Source organism: Natator depressus, chromosome 9 (genome assembly GCF_965152275.1).
Source record: "Natator depressus isolate rNatDep1 chromosome 9, rNatDep2.hap1, whole genome shotgun sequence".
Classification (NCBI taxonomy): Eukaryota; Metazoa; Chordata; order Testudines; family Cheloniidae; genus Natator; species Natator depressus.
The window spans coordinates 24,619,815-24,640,564 of NC_134242.1; the positions used below are offsets into that span (position 1 = coordinate 24,619,815).

Consider the following 20,750-nt stretch of genomic DNA (forward strand, 5'->3'; position numbering starts at 1 on the left):
GTTTCAGGATAAGAGGCAGCATGGAAGAAAGGGGAAGAAAGGGTATTTGCAGGAGGAGCAGAGAAGAAGGTAGCTGAGGCAGGCAGCACTGAAAGAGTGGAGGCGGGAGGGTGATAACTAGGTGACAAGAGCATGTTTTTAGGAAGGGGGCAGAACTGTGGCAGGCCTTGAAGGTAAAGGCAGGAAGGAAGCTTGTACCTGATATGATGGGAAACTGGAAGCCAGTGGAAGGACTGGGAGGTTGCAGAGCAATAGGCTAATGAGATTATTTTAGCAGCAGCATTTTGTCTGAATCAGAGAAGGGCCTTTACACTCATTTGTGCGTGTGGAGAAAAATTCAACTTGGAACGAAGACAAAATGCAAGCACAGCAAACGGGGAGAAGGGGATTCCCCCTCTTCCTTCTCGCAGACTGAACCTTTCCCTCTCAGCCCCTTTCCTTCTCGGACCCTATGCCCCCTTCTCTAGACATGAACATTCAGCAGCTTCTTTGATTATTGTTTGTATTAATCATGTTTATTACAGTGGTGCTAAAGGGCCAACCAAGAGTGGTGCCCCATTTCGCTACGTGCTCTACAGAGAGTCGTAGACGCTCTCTGCCCCGAAGAGTTTACAATCTAAAAAGACCAGACAGACACCTGGTGGGGGAAGAGGTAGAACACAGAAGCAGAGTGAACTGTGGGATGGCAGTTACATGTTTGCGGTGGGGATGGGTTTACTTAGGAGGGAAGGAAGTGAGCGGGAGAGAACGATAAGGGGGCAGGTGAGGAGTGAAGCTGACTGTAGAGACTGAGGGTGCGAGGAGTGGAGCAAACAGCCAGTCAGCTCAGGGGAGAGGAAGTCCAGCTAAAACTGTAGAAAGTTCTTTGAATGTGCCGAGGTCCCTGTTTTCCCTGCACCTGCTCCTACCAACTGGAGCCTCTGGCTGGCCGCTCTCTGCAGTTTTCTCCTAAGGCCACATGGTGGTGGGGACAGGAGGCACCCACCTTCCTGGGGATGAGATGAGCAGAGACCTCATCCAAAGGGGCAGGAACTCAGTGCAGCTGCAGAGCATACTGCAGGCTCTCCACCTGCAAAGGGGACTGCTCTGCTGGAGACTGGGGAGGATGCTGCACTGCTGAGATTACTCCTTCCCCTGCTGTTCCCCTTTCCTAGCACCTACCTGGATTATGACTCTTTGTAGTACCCCAATGGGGAAAGGAGGAGGAGATGGGAGAGATGGAGAGACTGGTTGTGCCATATGGCCAATTCAAAGGCCTTGCCTGCCTTAGGACTTTGCCCCACTCAGGAGTGCAGAAGAGGTGAACAGAAAATGCAGGCTGCGGCATCTAGTGTTAGAGAGGCAGGGTGGTCCAGTGGTTAGGGCACTATCCTAGGACTTGAGACACCTGGGTTCAGTTCCCTGCTTTGCCACAGATGTCCTGTGTGACTATATGTAAGCCACTTAGTCTCTCAGTGCCCCTCTGTAAAATGGGGATAACAGCACTTCCCTGCCTCAGGGGTATGATGAGGATAGGTACGTTAGAGATTGTATGGAGCTCAGTTACTATGGTGTTGGGGACCATATAAGTGTCTTAGTGAGGGAGCTGGAGGCAGCTCAGTCAAAATTCTTGGGTTTGCCTGCTGCTCACTCATACTAATGCTGATTGGCAATAGAATAAATGTTGGCTACGTGGTGCCAGATTTTCAAATGCTGAGCAACCACAATTGAGGCCAAATTTTCAAAAGAGCTACAATCCCCTTGAGGCACCAAAATAATTGGTCAGATTTTATTTTTACTACAATGCCTAGGAGCCCTAGTCATTGACTGGGACCACAACAAAAGTGTTTAGCATCCAGCCCCCATTTTCATCTTGCAGGGTACTTTGGAAAATCTGGCTGCTTATTTGATGCCTAAATGGGTTCTGAACTCTTTTGAAAACGTGGGCCTAATAGGGGTTCTGAGCTCTTTTAGAAATCTGATCTTTAGTAAGTAACAAACCCCATTGTGAAGGGAATATTCATGACAGATCTATAAACCCCTTTATTTGACAGATTGAGCCTTAACCAAGTCTGTACTAACAGGCCCTGTTATGATGGGATGGATTTTGCAAGGCCCATTTCTAATAAACAAAAGGTTGGAATTTTTCAAAAATGAATTTAATAAAATGGGTTGAACAAATAAAGCCTTGTTTTGAGCTATATCCATCAGCTTTTTAAGAGTTACATTTTATCTTCTCTGGCCATGTCTACACTAGTGAGCTTACAGCGGCACAGCTATACCGATGCAGCTGCACCGCTGTAAGATCACTCATGTAACCATTCTGCACCGGCGGGAGAGAGCTCTTCTGTCAACATAATAAAACCACCTCAACCAGCAGAGGTAGCTCTGTCAGCAGGAGAAGGTCTCTCGCTGACATAGCGCTGTGCACACTACCACTTATGCAAATGAAGCTTATGTCGCTCAGTGGAATGTTTTTTCCGCATCCCAGAGTGACATAAGTTTTGCTGACATAAATGGTAGTGTAGACATGGCCTCTGATCTCTGAAAATAATAGTTCCAACTGTTTACATGGTCTTCTCTTGTAGCAGTGGAACAGAGGACTAACTCGTGGTCCAAATACTCATAAGCACTGAAGGGCTGATTTTTTTCTCAGCTACACATGTTTTTCACTTAGCTTGTCTTTTTAAAATTTGATTAGAGTGTATTTTCATTTTAACTGACTTATAAATATTAATGGGCTGATTAAGCAAAATTGGCTGCTGGAGCTGTTAAGTTCTGAGAAATTTCTGTGGCCTGTTATAAGAAAGGTTATTGTCTGTTCTGAGGGCTATCGCTGCTACCATTCTGTAGTAAATTCCCCTTGAAGACTGTCTTGATAGGCTTGCTCCTGCTGCTCTTGAAAACCCACACTGCCTTCAACTGGAGCAGGATTGGACTCTGAATCCTAACACGAGTGGGTATTTTTCCAGCCGCCAGAATGTCAGTCAGCTGAGGAGCCAGTGTAAAGGGGCCATGGCTTGAAGTTTTTGGAGTCACCTTGGCTGACTACTTTTTTTCCAGAGGTCAGCTAAGGAGTGGGTGAAAAGGGACAAAAGACACAAAGATTAATCTCCTTCCCCACCCCAATCAAGCTGCTTGGGGGAGGTGGAATCCCCGTCTGCACAGCAGACAGGAAATTGAGGTGTGAATTAGTATAGTCTGGAGGGTTAAACTGTGGCTGTTGTGTGCTGTAATAGGTTCTTAGGTGCCTAGATATCTTGGAGATGGGCACATTTCTTTTTGTTTAATAGAGAGAGAAGGTGTGAGGTAATATAGACACCTTTCTATTATCTATAATTGTATTCTGTTTCATTTTGCAGGGTAATTGTCTTTGATGCTGAGCAGGAAGTCTTGTTACAATGAGTTATTGGAGCCTGGATAAGAAAAGTTGTCTGCAGTACTGCAGACATTTTTTAGTGGACAATGGTGTATTTCATGGTAAGCTGCATGTTTTCTTTTCATTTCTTACTTCACTCGGATGCAACTGAAATTTTATAGTGGCATATAACTAGGTAATAATGATCTTCTTGTAGATAAAAAGTAGATTTAGTAATGGTTTTTAATGTTTTAGAGTTACAGTTTTTACTTGCCAAGATAACAGAGCATATTAGTTTGTTATGGAAGTGCTTATTGAGGCATACAGATATACTGCTTTAATTACAATTTACTATAATAAAAATGTATTGATTCATGGTGTAGGTCAGGGGTATCATGTAAACATATCAGGGAAAATTCTGCTTTTATACTACTGATGATGACCAGAAATACTGGAGAAAATCCTGCTATTTACAATTTTCCTCTTGCTTTGGGCACAGTCATATTCTGTGTCTTTTATGTTTAAGACAAACAGTCATATAGTCTCTAAGGTGCCACAAGTACTCCTTTTCATTCAGTACTGAGTGTTTCCATTGACTTCCATGGTGTTGCACCCAGTTATATCAGGGTTGAATTTGGGCCAAAATTTCCAAGATCACTTAAGCACCATTAAACTGCAAGCTCCCTGGTGAAGTGGCCGTTCAACGGGCAGTACTTCTGTCAGTCCTTGATGGAGATGTAGTTTCCATTTGTGCTGAAAGAGAACTGTGTGGGAAGTGGGAGGAGGATTTTTGGCTGGTGTAGCTGACCAGGTCTAGATTAAAGCTGTGTTCCTTAGGTAGGCAGCTTTGTATCTGGCCAAGAGGCTTGTGAGCAGCCCTGTTTTGAATAATGTGCTTTTAATTTCTTGTCAATTCATATGACTGTCTATTTTAATGAGTATTGGAGACATTCAAGGTAACTGCTTTGACTAGCTGAATCTACAGTCCAGAGTTTTTTAAAGCAATAATCATAAACTTTTGATTTAAATCTTTTTGTTAATGTCAATATTTTTCCCAGTTCATCTTGCATTTTCCCATTTGTCTCTCAATATGGACAGCATGTGCCTGAATGGATGAGGTGCAGCAGGTTGCTTAGTATGTAGCGCTCAGCTACAGAAGGGATAGAGACTGCCTAAGGTCCTGCTTATGCTGCAACTCTTAACTAAGTTTGTAGCTGGTTAGTGACATGGCTGTATCTGCGCACAACATAGTTAATACTCAGTAAGCATGGCAGCTAACACTGTGTCACCCTTTTCAGAGACTAGGCTGACATATAGTTGTCCTCCTGTAACTGGTTTGGCATGCAGCTTTTGTATATTATTTCCATGATACCCCCACCACCATACACATGCCACCCAGGCCAGTCGTCCTTCCTCCCAGCTCTTGATGTATCCTAGAGTGCACTGAACCCATGTGATGATGGTGCCACTCTGTGTTCATGTACTCCAGGTACTATATTCCCCTGCTGAAACACTGGAGATAGTTGCCCAATTTTTTCCAGAATGCACCAATACGAACAGTTGAACATAGCGGCAGGTGTGAATGCACGCACATGGCTATGCTACGAATAAGGTTTCTGGGTGGACACAACTCAGTTGTATATTTTGTAACTATGTTAGGTGAGTGTCATGAACTAGTTCCAAAACACTGTATTGGTAGTTCAGACAGGGCCATAGTTGGGATCATGCTCAAGGCTGTTCACCACGTAACAGTAGTAAAACATGTTTTTGTGATATGTTCAAAGTGAGCCATAGTCACTGCTCTATTTCATCTCTGCAGCCCCATGGACATCGCTGGGGTTGGACAGGTGGAGCTAATGGCTGAATATTGCCCCAGTACATGATACAACATACCTAGTGTGGACTCGTACCACTCCTGTGATGATGGTCTAACACACTGCAATATATTTATGATAAGATGTAAGGCCTGATTCTCCTCTCACTTACAGTTGGGCAAAACAGGAGTAATACTACTGGAATCAGTGGTTCTGATTCTGAGTGTCATTGTTGCTGGGCCATAGGAACCCCAACCGCTCTTGTGTTCCCCATGGTTTAAGTTAAATGTGGACCACAGGAAACAGAGATGCTGGCTCACAGGACACTGGCCATGCGCACCTCTCTGCCTGGAACATCTCCTCCTATCACCTCCTTCCCCCTTACATATTCCCTATGGCAGAGGCTGGGAAGGGGAGTGAAGCAGGGTCCTTATGTTAACTGTATACTAGCCAGTGGAGGCCATCTGTCTCAGGGGTGTTCCCCAAAGGCAGTGTCCATCAGCTTTCCAACCCCTGTGCCCCGCAAGAGTGGTGTCCTTGGGGATCACAGTGGAGAATCAGGCCCAGTGTCTTATGCTATTGGTGTAATTTAGGCAACAATCAGACCCATAATCTTACAGCAGTGATGCTGCAGTCATCTAGGCAATTGCTGTGGAAAACTGGAGTCTGTATGGTTTTTTTAAATTAGATACGCTATTTTAATCACTAAGTGCAGCAGGACTAAGCAAGGTGAGGAAGTGTTCTCCACTTACAAAAGGGGCACAAGGTAACCAGTTCCTTACAGAGGGGTCCAAGGTTATTCTCTGTAGGAAAATATTTGAAAGCACATAATTTGATGGAACCTGGTGGATTCCAAAGTAAAACCTTCACCCTTCAGAATTAACTTTTACCTCAGACTCAGAAAGTTATCTTGTTATACCAATAAATTAAAAACCAGCAGGATCTTATTAAAGGGGGAAAGGCAAAATACCACATTTATTGTGAATACAGAAAGAATCATAGTAAGCAGTTAGTTACAGCTATAACATTCCATTCAATTTCATATTTATTCACACATTCATTCATACACACACACACACAGAGGTTCTGCAAGGTTGTTATCATAGTTACCAGCCTTAGAGTTGCTCATGCCAAGCCACTGGCCAGGTGGCCTGGACATGAGGAGGGAGCAGGGCCTTGTCAGATGCTCATCTGATGCTTCTGGAAGTTGGTTTGCAGAATCAGACCCCAAAGTTCTCACTTTCTAGAGTCCATTTTTATAGGAATTTCTTCCTATACCAGTCTATGGGAATTGCTTCATCATGCTGTTGCTGAATCAATCAGCAGTTGTCACATTCCTGATGGCTCTGTGCTGCCAGATGTTATCTTGTTCTTTGGTTCTCCCATTCTTGAGGCTGTTGGGTGGATTCCAGTCTGCCCTCTGGGGGTCCTCTGGTTATTTCCACTTGATGCCTTCTTCAGCCGATGGACACTGGATTCTTAGGCTGGCACCTCCCTGATCATTCAGTTATTATCCACACCAAGCATCCATCCACATACATCCTCTATCTCTATTTTAATCACAATTGTTATCAAAGCGAGATGAATACAACAAAAGGGCGGGGAGTCTCTGGGTGCTGTTTCTATTGTTACAGAGTATTGCTTTGAGTCTCTCTCTGTGTGAGTAGTTGTTGTTACAAAGAATTGCTTTGAGAGCAGACTCTGTCTTAGAATGTACTAACACAATTAGCAGCTTGCAAGTTTCACACACATAGGGAGAGAAACAGTACCAAAAACAAAGAGACCTCTTAATTAGTAATACCCTGGAATTTAAACTATGGGGAATCAAACTCATTTGTGATTTTAATACAGAACTTCTTTAATATGATCCAACAATCTCTGGAGTTATGGTTTAGTATATCAAGAGGACAGGGATGAACTTCATCAGCGACAGAAAAATCTCTGTGTATCCCTCTTCTCTTCTAACACTGGTGCAAAATTATGGGTGTTTCTTTCAGGGCTGGCTATTAGTAAAAGTGAAGTAGATGATTGATTAGGGCCCAGCCATTTTGGGTTTTGTGCAAGCTTTGTGACTCATGAGCTGGCTCTTCTGAAGTAAGAGCTGGCTGGGAGACAACTCATAAACTGATCCCCTCCCTCCAGCAGTTTGGGCTCCTGCTGTTGCTTGGTTGCTGCCAGTCATAAAGTTGATCCTGCTTATTATAATCATAGTAAAACTTATATTTAATATCAGGGTCTAATTTAAACCAGCCAAAGCAGAGAGATTCAAGAGTTATGGCTGTCACCTTCTGTATCTGTACTCATGAAATCCTTGCCCTGTTGAAGTGAATGGCAAAACTCCTACTGACTTTAATGCGGCCAGGATTTCACCCATTGTATCTATTTAGTGCAGGAAGTTCACAAGGGTTTTTGTGGAACTATGTGTAGTCAATGTGCTAAAATAACGTTTGTGCTAAAATTTGCAGTGCTAAGTTTTGTGCTGAGTTACTTGAGTTTGCACATATGTCACTTAATGCAGGATTTGGCTTGAAATACTGCACAAGGTTTTGCTAGTGTCACTGCCTCTTACTGTATAATATATATTTCTTTGGCAGCTTTAGCTGTTTAAATGTTAGACAGGTACACAAGGGGGCAGTAGAGGACTTAATATAAAGTTGCATTCTTTTAATAAATTTAAACATACAAAATATCTAAAAGATTGTACATCTTTAAACAATGAAGTGCGTTTTTGGAAATAATAAGTACTCAGAAGCTTACAGTTAGCAAAGTGAATCAGAATTATGTAACTATTAACATAGTCATTTTTAAAAGGTTTTTTGGATATCAAATAAACATTTCAGTTTCCAGCTTCTAAATAGACTCATAGACTCATAGACTTTCAGGCCAGAAGGGACCATTGTGATCATCTAGTCTGACCTCCTGCACACTTGCAGGCTGCAGAATCTCACCCACCCACTCCTGTAATAGACCCATAACCTCTGGCTGAGTTACTGACGTCCTCAAATTATGATTTAAAGACTTCAAGTTACAGAGAATCCACCATTTACTTTAGTTTAAACCAGCAAGTGACCCATGCCCCATGCTGCAGAGGAAGGCAAAAAAAAAAACAACCCCAGGGTCTCTGCCAATCTGACCTGGGGGAAAATTCCTTCCCGACACCAAATATGGCGGTCAGTTGAACCCTGACCATGTCAGCAAGATCCACCAGCCAAACACCTGGGAAAGAATTCTCTGTAGTAGCTCAGTGCCCTCCCCATCTAATGCCCCTATCATGTCATTGTAGGCAACCTCATCATACCATCCCCTCCATAAACTTATCAAGCTCAAAGTCACACCATTAAAAAAAATGCCTCAGAAATGTTTCCTCCTTTTCCCCCAAATAAGGAATTCCCTTCCTCCCTTCTCCCTGCAGCTTCCACAAAAGTTACATTGGCCCAAGGTTGAGTATGGGCAATATTCAGTCCTTCCCCAGTTGTAAGTTTAAGGTCTGATATTGTGTGACCATGCAGCGTGCGACAAACAGGAGTTTTATTCTATTCAAAAGAAGCTTTCCACTTGCTTCTAGCTCTGTCAGATCCTGAAATATTAGACTTTAAAGTTATGGCCTTTTTATGTCTAGAAAAGCTACTTTTAGATATTTAAAATTTATTAGTTTTAATTTTCCATTCCCTGCAAGTATGTCCAGTTAAACTTGCTAGGCACTGAGGATATACAGACGGAGAGATATGAAAAATATATATTTTAAAACATTTTTAAAAAATTGTATATGAGAGACAAAGGAACTGTAATTATTCTTTACAAACCTAAAGAAGGTCTTCTGTACAATATAGTGTGGAGACTGTTAAAAGATAATTTTTTTTTAAAAAAGGAACTTTTGAGAGTCTGCCACAAATGTAAATTACAGTGTTTCCTGCAGAGGGGGAAAAAGTTCCTCTTTTCATTGTAAGCTAACTTGAGTTAAGAACCCACCTTTTTAGTTCAAGTGACTTGCCTGTGGTTACAGAGGAAGTCTGTAGCAGAGCAGAGTTGAACCCCAGTCTCTGGCTAGGTTTTCTCAGATAGAATTGTTGAGTCACAAAAAGGACATTTAAACAGTCTATTGAGAAATTTGCCTCCTCCTGACACACCTGGAATACACTTTGCATTCACACACACAAGGGCTCCCAGTGGTGCACATATGATCACACAACCATTTGGAATAGAGTTGCTTTGAGCACAGCTGCTGATTGTTGCACTAGCAGTGTAGACTGCAAGCATGGTATAATAACCCCATTGATGAAAGTAGTACTCTCAGTACTCTCCTGCAGTGAGTGGCCTGAGTGGTCTGCTTTCAGCGCTCCACAGCACAGGTGTCAGGTTTGCCAAAGACACCTCTGCTAACACCCTTGTACATACTGTAGAGCTCATTGTGCACTATTTTACAACATTGTCCTGCATTTAACTCCTTTAGCATCAGCCAGGCCTCAGGAACAGGTGTCCATATTCTGTGACCACAGCAATTTTATACCCATGTTATTTGCTTTAGCCTAAACTCTTTGTAAATATATGGAACTGAATAGTGTTTGTGCATATAAAATGCTATATCTAGTTTTAGAGCTTTTAACCCTCGGCTACTGAGTAGGATGCATTATGAGTTAATACAGTGTATGAACTAATTGGATTAATTAAAATCATTACAGGTGGCCTGTAATAACTGAGGACACCAAGATAGTAGTTTTTAAAATAAGCTCTTTAATTTAATTTCATACATAAAAAATCCCACTATAGTCCAACTCCTTGAGTCCTTATACAGCCAAAATTCCCATGGGCCAAATTCTTCCCTGACTTGTATCCCATGCAATCACAATGCCTGCAGTGTACGAATAAGATGTAAAGTAAATGGAGCTCCAACTGGGGTGTAAATAGAATGGGGTTCAGAGGTCTAAATTTCCTGGCACTTACTGTTGTTGGTAATTGTAACCAAGGAAAGGATTTGACTTAGTGAGAATTTGGCTAAAGTAGGGGTTCTCAAACTTCATTGCACTGCGAGCCCCTTCTGAAAACAAAAATTACTACACGATCCCAGGAGGTGGGACTGAAGCCTGAATTCGCCCAAGTCCCATCACATTAGCCCATCTAGAGGGCCAGTTTCAGTACCGCTGTGACTCCTTTAGGCCAAATTCTATTCAGTCACTCAGTCACACTGGTATAAACTGCACTGATTACAGTGGAGTTACAGCAGGGATAATTTACCCATAATATTTCCAATAAATATAAATATTAAAATCTAATGCAGTCTGTATGACTGGCCTGAGTCCAAGGAGTCGGCCTCTTCCTGAGAACTGCAGTGCAGTCTACAGTAAAAACCTTTTCTTTGAGCAGATCCAGGGCTACAGGGCTGCTTTACTATGATTCTCTAGTAAGATCTGTTAGCAGGCAAAGTTTTTTATTGCTTGTCACATTTACCAGGAATCTGTCCCAAACAGTGTAGGGAGCAGTCCTGCACTGGCTGGGAGAGGCAGGAGGTGAGTTATAGGTCTGTTTCTCCTCTGGAGTCTATGGGCTGGTTCCTCAGCTGGTGTAAATTGGTATAGCTACACTGAAGGTAATGGGGCTACCCTGCTATACACCAGCTGAGGCCTGGCACTATGATTCTTTGGCTGCTTCCAGGAGCCAACTTCTTGCCCAGCTGTGGTAGAATCAACAGCAACTTGCTCCCTTCACCTGCTCTTGTCCTAGCAAGAGACACTTGCAAGGAGGCGAGAAGTGTGACTGCTGCTTCAGGGGGAAGGAGCTGGCTCAGGATGAATGGTGCTAAATAAATACAAGATAGTTCTACTTTTATTTTATGTTCTTATGAGTGTTACTTTCCGAAATGATGGCGATATTGCAGAAGTCCAAGACACCTGTAAAATGAAGGCAGGTATTATCATGATGATCTGTATTAAATAATAAATAAAAAGTAAGGCAAATCCTGCAAAATATTTCTTAGTCTTTGCTCTATCAAAACTCTCAACAGACTGAGGGCAGGTTGACACTTAAAATCCTGCACTGATGCAGCTGTGCCACTGTAGCTTGTAAGTGAAGACGCTCCTATGCTGCAGGGAGAGCTTGTCCACGTCCCGGAGAGACGATAGCTATGTTGGTGGGAGAAGCTTTGCCATCGACATATCGCTGTCTATATGGGGGTTAGGTTGATATAACTATGTTGCTCAGGGGTGTGGATTTTTCACACCCTTGAGCAACATAATTATACTGATATAGATCTTTAGTAGTGTAGACCTGGCCTGAATAAGGATGAAAGAATTTGGCAGAATAATAATAATTTAAACACATTGCTTTTCATGCAAGGATTTAAAAGCATGTATTGGATTTCTGTCTGTATATAAAGGCATAGCCTAGGACAGATACAGAGTAGAAATAATGTCCAAAATAAAGGAAAGAAGGGAAAGGGTTAATCAATTGCTTTCACTCTTATAGGGCATGATCAAAAGGCTACTGAAGTCAATGGGAATCATTCAGTGTGTTTTACATCAGGCATCTAAAGAGCAAAAAAAAGGTATTCATTCATATAAAGAAATACTTTATATATATAAATATAAATATAAATAATACTTTTGTATTAGAGAGAAGCATGAAAAGTCTTGCAGCCAAAAGGCTGCCGTCGGCAAGACTTGAAGGTCCTTTTGCATGGTGGCAGTGATGAGAATATAAAGCAAAACTTGTGTAATTATTATAGCAGTGTCTGTCAAGAAAAGCTTTTGCCTTTTCATCCCAAGAGCCCACTAACACCTAGCCCCAGATATAGTGAATGCTTGCCTGAGGTGGCTTATGTAAGGCCATGTCTACACTTACCAGTAGATTGGCACTGCTGCAATCCATGCAGTGAGTATCGATTTAGTGGGTCTGGTGAAGACACGCTAAATCGATGGGAGAGCACTCTCCCATCAATTTGTGTACTCCACCTCCAAGCGTAAGGGAGATCTGCAGGAGACACTCTCCCGTTGACACAGCACAGCGTAGCCACAGTGGTAAGTGGATCTGACTACGTCAACTTCAGTTACGTTATTCATACGTTATATTGTGGTAGTTTAGACCAGCCCTAAGTCTCATAAGTCATGTGAATATATTATATGAATACTGAAGTGGAGAGGAAGTTTGTTGAAGAAAAGAGCCATTGTTCAGTTTCCCCTGGGCTAGGCAATGAGACTCAGCACCATTTTCATCACAGGTCTGTATATATCTGGCCCTATGATCTCCCACTAATTTAAGTTATTGTCTTGTATTGATGGAGGATGAGAGCCCTGTGTATTCTTATTTATTTTCCACGTTTCTTTGTAGTAGATGTTATAATACACCTGACTTTATGAACTTTTATGAAAGGACTGAAAGCAAATATCTACTATTGTTCTAAAGGTTGAATTACAATTCAGATTAATTTATTGAAATCCTTATTAATTTAGAAATCCAGTATCTTCTGGTCTGGAGGACCCAAATTTGCTAGAGATAATAATTATCATGAGATCTCCATGTCTGTGAGCAAAGCAAGAAATGTTTGCAATTCACTGAACAATTATATAATCCCTTGCATAACTATGTGCATATCTGTTTTTTGTCATTTGAGCAGTGCCAATGTTTACTGAAGTTAATGCTTTAGTTTTGGTGTGTGGATTAAACATTTGCTAACTTGTGTATCCCTTTAATAAAAGCCTATTCAAAGGTAACATCACTTTTTCCTGTGTTGGTTTTCTTGCCTTTAGGTGCTACTAGTTCTAGTTGAAGAATATTAATAACTTTCTTGTAAAAAAGCATCTCAACCATCCACATTATAATATTTTTCAGCTGTGTATTACAATTGATACCAACATTGTAGGAAAGACTTATTCAGTTTTTACAAAGACATTTCCTAAGGTAATCACAGCAAATCTGGAAGAGCGAAGTTTTGATGTGTGAGCACAGTCTTCTCCAAATGCATAAATAAGTGCTGCAGTGCAATGATAGAAGTGAAGACTGAATCATGAAAAAGAAGTAGAGAATGGGTAAATATGGTGCTTAATTTTTTTATGTCTCTGACTTGGTGACGGGCTGGGTCACAGAAACCCCTTTGAGACTGCCACCTGATGTGCCTAGACTACCTCTGAGCCTGTTTTCCCTGCCAGCTTGGGACTTCAGTCCCTTGACTGGTTTGAGCCAGACACACTTGCCTGCTGCAAACATAGATCCAAGTCTGAATCACGTTCCCCACAAGCTGCAGGCTTAACTGAAAACAGCTTAAGAAGTGGTCCTGTCTCCAGCACGCAGATACCCAGCTCCCAATGAGGTCCAAACCCCAAATAAATCCGTTTTACCCTGTATAAAGCTTATTCAGGGTAAACTCAAAAATTGTTCGCCCTCTATAACACGGACAGAGAGATATGCACAGCTGTTTGCCCTATCCAGGTACTAATACATACTCTGTGTTAATTAATAAGTAAAAAGTGATTTTCTTAAATACAAAAAGTAGGGTTTAAGTGGTTCCAAGTAATAACAGACAGAACAAAGTAAATTACCAAGCAAAATAAAATAAAACATGCAAGTCTAAGCCTAATACAGTAAGAAAACTGAATACAGATAAAATCTCACCCTCAGAGATGTTTTAATAAGGCTTTTTTCACAGATTGGATGCCTTCCTAGTCTGGGCCCAATCCTTTCCCCTGGGACAGCTCTTGTTCCAGCTCAGGTGGTAGCTAGGGGATTTCTCATGACTGCAGCCTCCTTTTTTCTGTTCCGCCCCCTTATATATCTTTTGCACAAGGCGGGAATCCTTTCTCCCTCTCTGGGTTCCCACCCCTCCTTCTAAACGGAAAAGCACCAGGTTAAAGGTGTATTCCAGTACCAGGTGGCATGATCACATGTCACTGTAAGACTTCATTACCCACTTGCCAGCACACAGGTATACAGGAAGACTTACAAGTAAACAGAGCCATCTGCAGTCAATTGTCCTAGTTGATGGGAGCCATCAAGATTCCAAACCCACCATTAAGGGCCCACACTGTGCATAATTACAATAGGACCTCTGAGTTATATTTCACATTTCTAGTTTCAGATACAAGAGTGATACATTTATACAAATAGCATGAACATACTCAGTAGATTATAAGCTTTGTAATGATACCTTACAAGATGCCTTTTGCATGAAGCATATTCCAGTTATATTATATTCACACTCATTAGCATATTTTCATAAAATCATATAGAGTGCAATGTCACAGACTTATTTATATGTAAGAAGTTTAGTCAGTTATTGTGTACAGTGTACCCCATCTGATGGTATCGTCCCTAGCTTCTGCTTGCCAGAAGCTGGAAATGGGTGACGGGATGGATCACTTGATGATTACCTGTCCTGTTCATTCCCTCTGAAGCACCTGGAATTGGCCACTGTCAGAAGACAGGATACTGGGCTAGATGGACCTTTGATCTGACCCAGTATGGTCGTTCTTTTGTTCTGATAATCTCAGATCTCTTCATAAATCAAATGAAAATAAACATGCAAACTGAATTCAATTTAGAAAGGTATCATCAAATTAAAATGCCGTAAGAGTACTGTTCCTATGTATTATTTACTGAGTGCTGACAGTGTGTTTCGTGTTGTACAAAACACAATAAAAGACACAGTCCCTGCCCCTAGAAGTTTACAATTTAAATAGACAGACAAAACACACAGCCAACCTCTGGAACTCGTTGGCAGGGGATGTTGTGAAGGCTAAAACTATAACAGGGTTCAAAAAAGAATTAGATAAGTTCATGGAGGATAGGTCCATCAATGGCTATTAGCCAAGATGGTCAGGGATGCAATCCCATGCTCTGGGAGTCTCTAGCCTCTGACGGCCAACAGGGACTGGACAACAGGGGATGGATCACTTGATAATTGCCCTGTTCTGTTCTTTCCCTCAGAAGCATCCCTGAGGGGCCATGTGGTGTGTGGCACGCCAGGAGTGAACCCTCAGCAGTGGGTGAATTTTGCCCTAATACAGTGGATGACCCAGAGCATGGTTCTGTCTTGGAGTGGACCAAGGATTTAGGGGATTTTTATTAGATAGGTGTATGAAACTATTTTTTCTTGGCTGGCATATTCTTGGTAGGATTTGGTAGGAAGAAGTGACTATCAAGGAGGGGTTTGAATGAGAACATCATAAAAATAAGAGTATTCTTGAAATTATCTGTGTTCTCCAGGGGTCAATCATCCCCCTAAGCCACTAAACTTGTATGTGCAAGAAAGCATTCTTCTTACAAGTCAGGAAGCTAGGTTGCCACCTGATTGGCCTATACAAATGCAGAGTTTGAGGCAGACTGAGACTGAATGAAAATTTGACCCCAAAATCGGAATATCTGAAGGGTGGAGGTGATGGGTGCCATAAAGAAGGTGCAAAATGAGTAGAGCACCCAGGACCAAATAAAATAGCACTAATCTAACACACAATACAGTTTTAGAGATTGAATGAAAAATACACTAAGCCTTGCAGGGGAAAATTAGTTCAAAAAGACAGGAAGAAGCAAGTCTATGGAGAATCCTGAAGTCAGCTCTTCTGCACATGCTAAGGCATAGAAATAATATGCTTGAGATTTTAGTACCAGTGAGCATCTTAACACAGAATTTTGTATGTGCTACACACACCCATTAGGAAAAAGATTAAAAACCAGCAAATAATGAACTAACTACTGTGATCCAGCCAGGAGGACACAGCAGATCAGAATGCTGGGATCCTGGCAACAAAACTACGGCAAGGCTGTTTCTTTAGATTATAAAATGACAGATCCAGGTTTTACCTGAGGGTGAGTCTTAAAAGAAAATCCTCAGAATTAGTTTGATTCCACATCATAAACCTCAGAAATAGAGATGATGGGTCCAAACTGTGAGATTCAGTTCCAGACCTCGATTATGAGCCCCCAAGAGTTAGTAGGAACATGTTTATTTAGATCTAGGGTTTTGGTTTAGGAGATTTGGATCCTCCTCTTGTTAGATAGGGTGGAGTTGGATGTGTGAGAGATACCCAGATGGATGCATAGATTAGATAAGAGCTGCGCCTGGATTTCAAACATCTCCAAAAGTCTAGAGGTGTTTGGTTCATTAATTTTGGTTTGGGCCCATCTCTATTTAGAAAGTATTATAATAGAATAATCAACTAAAGTAACCTCTGGAAAGAGATGGAGCAATAGATGCCATGTTAGGAAAACTTACCAAGAGCTATATTTCATCAACATTTGGCTTCAGAAGATTAAATTAGCTGGTATTGAATTCATGACATCCGGAAGATAAAGCACAGTGAACATCTCAGTAGGTGTGAAAATGTAAATCTGTATATCACTCACATACATGTACCAGCATCCCATACACAAAGATAAGAGCAACAAAGAAGGGTGGACACTTAGATCAACATGGACATTTTTAGATTATACAAAGTATCCTTGCGGTTGCAAATTCTGCCAGGACTTATTCTGTGTGGTACCATTGGCATCAGAAGGCTTGTTCAGGGGGTAGTCAGGGCGGAGTATGTCCCAGTAAAGCTATGGTTTGATTTTACTCATATGGCTCAGTGTAGACATTCAGGCAATTTTTAGGTAAATTCTTAAGTTTGTATATTTTAAGTAATCACAGTTTCTTTGTAGTATTATGTAGTATTTCAGTGTACTCTTTATTATTTTGTGTATTTTCTCTGTATTTACTAGTTAGGAGTTTTGATTGGCATTCATTGAGATACACAATAAGAATATGCTAAATGAATAATAATAATTAATAACAGTAAATAATCAGAATAAAGTCTCTTCTTTCCCTGTGAAAGCCCAGTTCTACTACTCTTAATCATGGTGAGGTCTGTATTACTGTGTGAATTATCCTGATAATTTCAGTGGAATTGCTTGCACGGCGAAATTCATCTCACCGTGGGTTAGGGAGACAGAATTTGGCCCAAAAGTATCTTCTGTGAAGCTCTCATGGAATGAGTTTGACCATTGTTGTAGCATTTTATAGAAGGCTTCTTAAAATACTTCTCTCCAAGCAAGTATCAGATTTCTGATACCAGTATTAACCAGGAATAGTTCCATTGAAGCCAGTCAAGTTACCATTCTCCTGTGTAACTGAGAGCAGAATCTGAGGGTATGTCTACACAGCCGATGTTAACGTGGCTGTGTAGTCGTGGCTCCAGCGCTGGGATAAAACCACCTCCACAAGGGGAACAGCTACCATCGCTGGGAACGCGGCTCCCAACTCTGTAGCACTCTCTGCACTGCCACGTTACAGCGCTGAAACTTGCATCACTCAGGGGGGTGTTTTTTCACACCCTGAGTGAAGAAAGTTTCAACACTGTAAGTGGCAGTGTGGACAAGGCCTGACCCTCCACCTGTACCTTGATCTGGTGTTTTGTAGTACAACAACAAAACATTTTAACACTACTGATAGTGACAACTCTCAAGAATGGCCTATTACCGCAAACTCCACTAATCCTTCAACAGCCATTAAAGCGATTAGTCTGCAAAGGTGATAATCAGCTAAAGTAGAAGACGTAATTAACTGACATCCTAAAACAGAAAAATTCTGTTGCCTAATTTATTTGGCTTTTGTTTGTGACCATACAGGGTTAATCATCGTTCTCCCCCATGGGTCCTCCTATTTGTCTCTACTTTTAAACACTCCTCATGTCCAGACTGTCAGTGCCACTTTGCAGTTGGACAAAGGAGCTGCTGCTAACTGGCACAAGACACCCTGTCCACAGGGAACTAGTGTGTTGCTTCTGGAGTTCTCCCAGTCCTTGCCAGCCTCAGGAGGACAAACTGGGATTGAATATTGAAGTTGAGTCTTCCATGGGGCACACAGCTAAGGGAATAGCCAAATAACAGCTGAATTGGAATTTCTTATCTCTTGACTGAGACTGCGTTTGGGCTAGCAGGGTTAGAACACAGTAGTGGTTAGAAATCTGGTGGCCTGTCTTTACTAGGATTCCCCCTGTTGCTTGCAGTGGAGTAACTGCACCATGGTAAATTTTAAGAAAAAAATCCGGTGAAGGGACTACTCATGAAGTAAAGTGATCCTCAGTAAGAGTGAGAGCATCAGGATCTGGCCCCAAGTGATTTTCTGTCAGCTAAGTGTTCGTGTTGTGCAGACCAAGATGTATATTTCTCATTTAAGCATCTCTTCTGCAGTATTTTTTCATTAGAACTTCATGTTCTGGCATCTAGAGTCTTGGCTGTTTACTGGGCAGGCACACAGAGCACCACTGATTTGCCTATTCTTCTAGATTTAGGAATGCTAATATTCTGTAATTGCCTAAGTGAAAGAAGACACAATATGTTTAACAAGCAGTGAATTTTCTCTCACCAGGTCTGAAAACAGCTTTTCATTTTTATCATATTAGAGCTGTTTACTTAAGACAATTATTTCCTCTGACTTCTCAGAAATTTCAGCCTTTTGTGTAAACTTCATTTCCATAATTGTCATTAATTCTCCTTTTAGTCTCTAATCTGTCCTTTTGTCAGCTCCCTCTCTACTTTCAGACCTCAGTATCAATAGTGATTTGACCGTTATTGGGAGGCTGTCGTGTTAAATCAGTCTTGCTCAAATTATCCTAGCTGGTGCCCTCTCACCCAGTGCAATGCATTAATTCAATTGTATAGGGCTGTCTATAATTTTCACATTATGCCATGATTATTATTATTCGTGACTGGACTTCTAATCTGGAGAAACTGTTGCATTTCATGTGCACTGAACTCAACATGTTTGAAAAGTCACCTCATCAAATAACTTCTTTTAAAATTTAGTGTCATCTGTCTCCTTGGAGACTCCAGGACTGGAACTGTCTCAGGAGATGTACAGTTTAGAATTTGCCTCCTGCCTTTGCCTTTTTATGACATTTTTTCTGCCGTCTGTCGAACATAAATGGTTTCACTGAAGCATCTGAAAATGTGATTTTTGTGGGTGAACTTTATAAACAAGAGCTCTGAAACCTTGCATTTAACTGGAGTAATTTAGCTGGTTTGCTTTCATAGTAACATTTTACAGCACTGTTTCTCATTTGGATGTTTCATTCTGTAAGTATAAATATCTTCCTAATGAATAGGGACTATACCTTTCTCACATTTCATTAGCAATATGACCACTGAGGAACTTCACAATTGCTACTTTGCTCCACATCGTTGGCTACAATACACTCTGAACATCCTGGTGACATCAGGGATAGAACTCAGATCCCCTGTTTCAAAAGCACACTTGAACTAAAAGTAGGTCTCTACTAATTCTTAAAGAACAAACAACTTGGCATTTCTTGAGTCCCTTCAGAAGAGAACAGTGGTACACATATACACAAGACATCTCATTACCATATTATAATGAAGTCTGTAGGTATCTGCAGATGTGTGTATGTTATTGTGCAGGCCAGGAGTAGACCTAATTGTATCCCTTCCACATGGGTCTAACAAGTTGTGCTTACGTAGTAGCTGAACGTTCCATGCATGTTACGCTCAAGCATGTAACATGTCTGCGTTGCTTCAGGATTTCTGATCCTTCTCTAATTTTATTAGGAAAAGCTGTTACTAACTACATTTGCATGATATTAAAATTCTTGTCTGCTTATGTCTGAAATTTCTGGTCACAGAAGTGGAGGCTGTTGCTGATATATCTTGTACTCCAGGGAATCTCTGCATGTCCTGAAGCAACAATGTCAGTTTTCTTCACTAAAGGAGAGATACAGTAGTACGTATGTGTAGAGAATAACAAATTAGAGACACAGCTGGGCTCAAGCTAATTAAAAACAGATGTTTTAGTAGCTTCCCATTACAAAACCTGGCTCCAATATGAAAAATAGGTTAAATAGTTATGTTTGTAATAACTCTCTTCAGGACTGGATGAATCTAATCCTCCACCCCCCTCCCCCGGTCTAAACAGATATGAGCCAAGAAAGTACCTCCAGTCTCTAGGCTGTGGAAACTTGCACAAGGCAACACAAGAAAATTTTATCAGGGGTTTTATAGTATAAAATGTATAATTGTTTTGTTTGCTGGCCTCGGACACTGTTTGGCAAATTTTGGCTCTGTCTCTCTTTAGGAGGATAAAACAAAGCTCAAAATTTCAAGTCAGAAGCTACTTGCTATATTTGAACATCATTAGCCATGGCTGTGTATGGGAGAGTCAGGAGTCTACTGTGTGTGTGTGTGTGAGAGAGAGAGTGAGAGAGTAGAGGAAGGTAGGTGTCTCACAAGACTGTGTGCACCTGTGTTTGGGGGGGAGTTGGGGGTCTCACAAGGCTGCGTGTGTGTTTGTGAAGGGAAGTTGGGGTCTCTGAAGACTGTGTGTGTAGCACAGAAGAATGGGTGGAGGATTTGGGAGTCCTCCCAGGTTGTTGGTGTGTGGGGAACAGGGGAGGTCCCCAAGGCTGTTGGGTGCAGGAGAGAGCATCTCCATGACAACTGGCAGGGTTGGGAGCAGGTCTCCACAGATAGAGGTGGAGTTTCTGTTCAAAGGGATGGGGGGAGGCAGGGGAGGAAAACACAGAGGTTCTCTCTGTAATATGACCAGATGTCCCGATTTTATAGGGACAGTCCCAATATTTGGGGCTTTTTCTTATACAGGTGCCTATTACCCCTCACACTCT

The 20,750-nt window shown here is 41.6% G+C and overlaps 1 protein-coding gene across 7 annotated transcripts in view; it reads left to right on the forward strand.

Annotated features, from left to right (window-relative positions):
* Positions 1-20,750, forward strand: part of PLCH1 (phospholipase C eta 1) — a 166,474-nt gene that overhangs the window by 25,133 nt on the left and 120,591 nt on the right. For 6 of the 7 annotated variants that reach the window (XM_074963720.1, XM_074963721.1, XM_074963723.1 and 3 more), the window contains exon 3: positions 3,342-3,459. In XM_074963720.1, the coding sequence (XP_074819821.1) occupies positions 3,381-3,459 (79 nt within the window). In that variant the 5' untranslated portion in view covers positions 3,342-3,380. Of the gene's footprint in view, positions 1-3,341; positions 3,460-20,750 lie in introns of those variants that run through there. The other variant, XM_074963722.1, reaches the window with a different exon arrangement.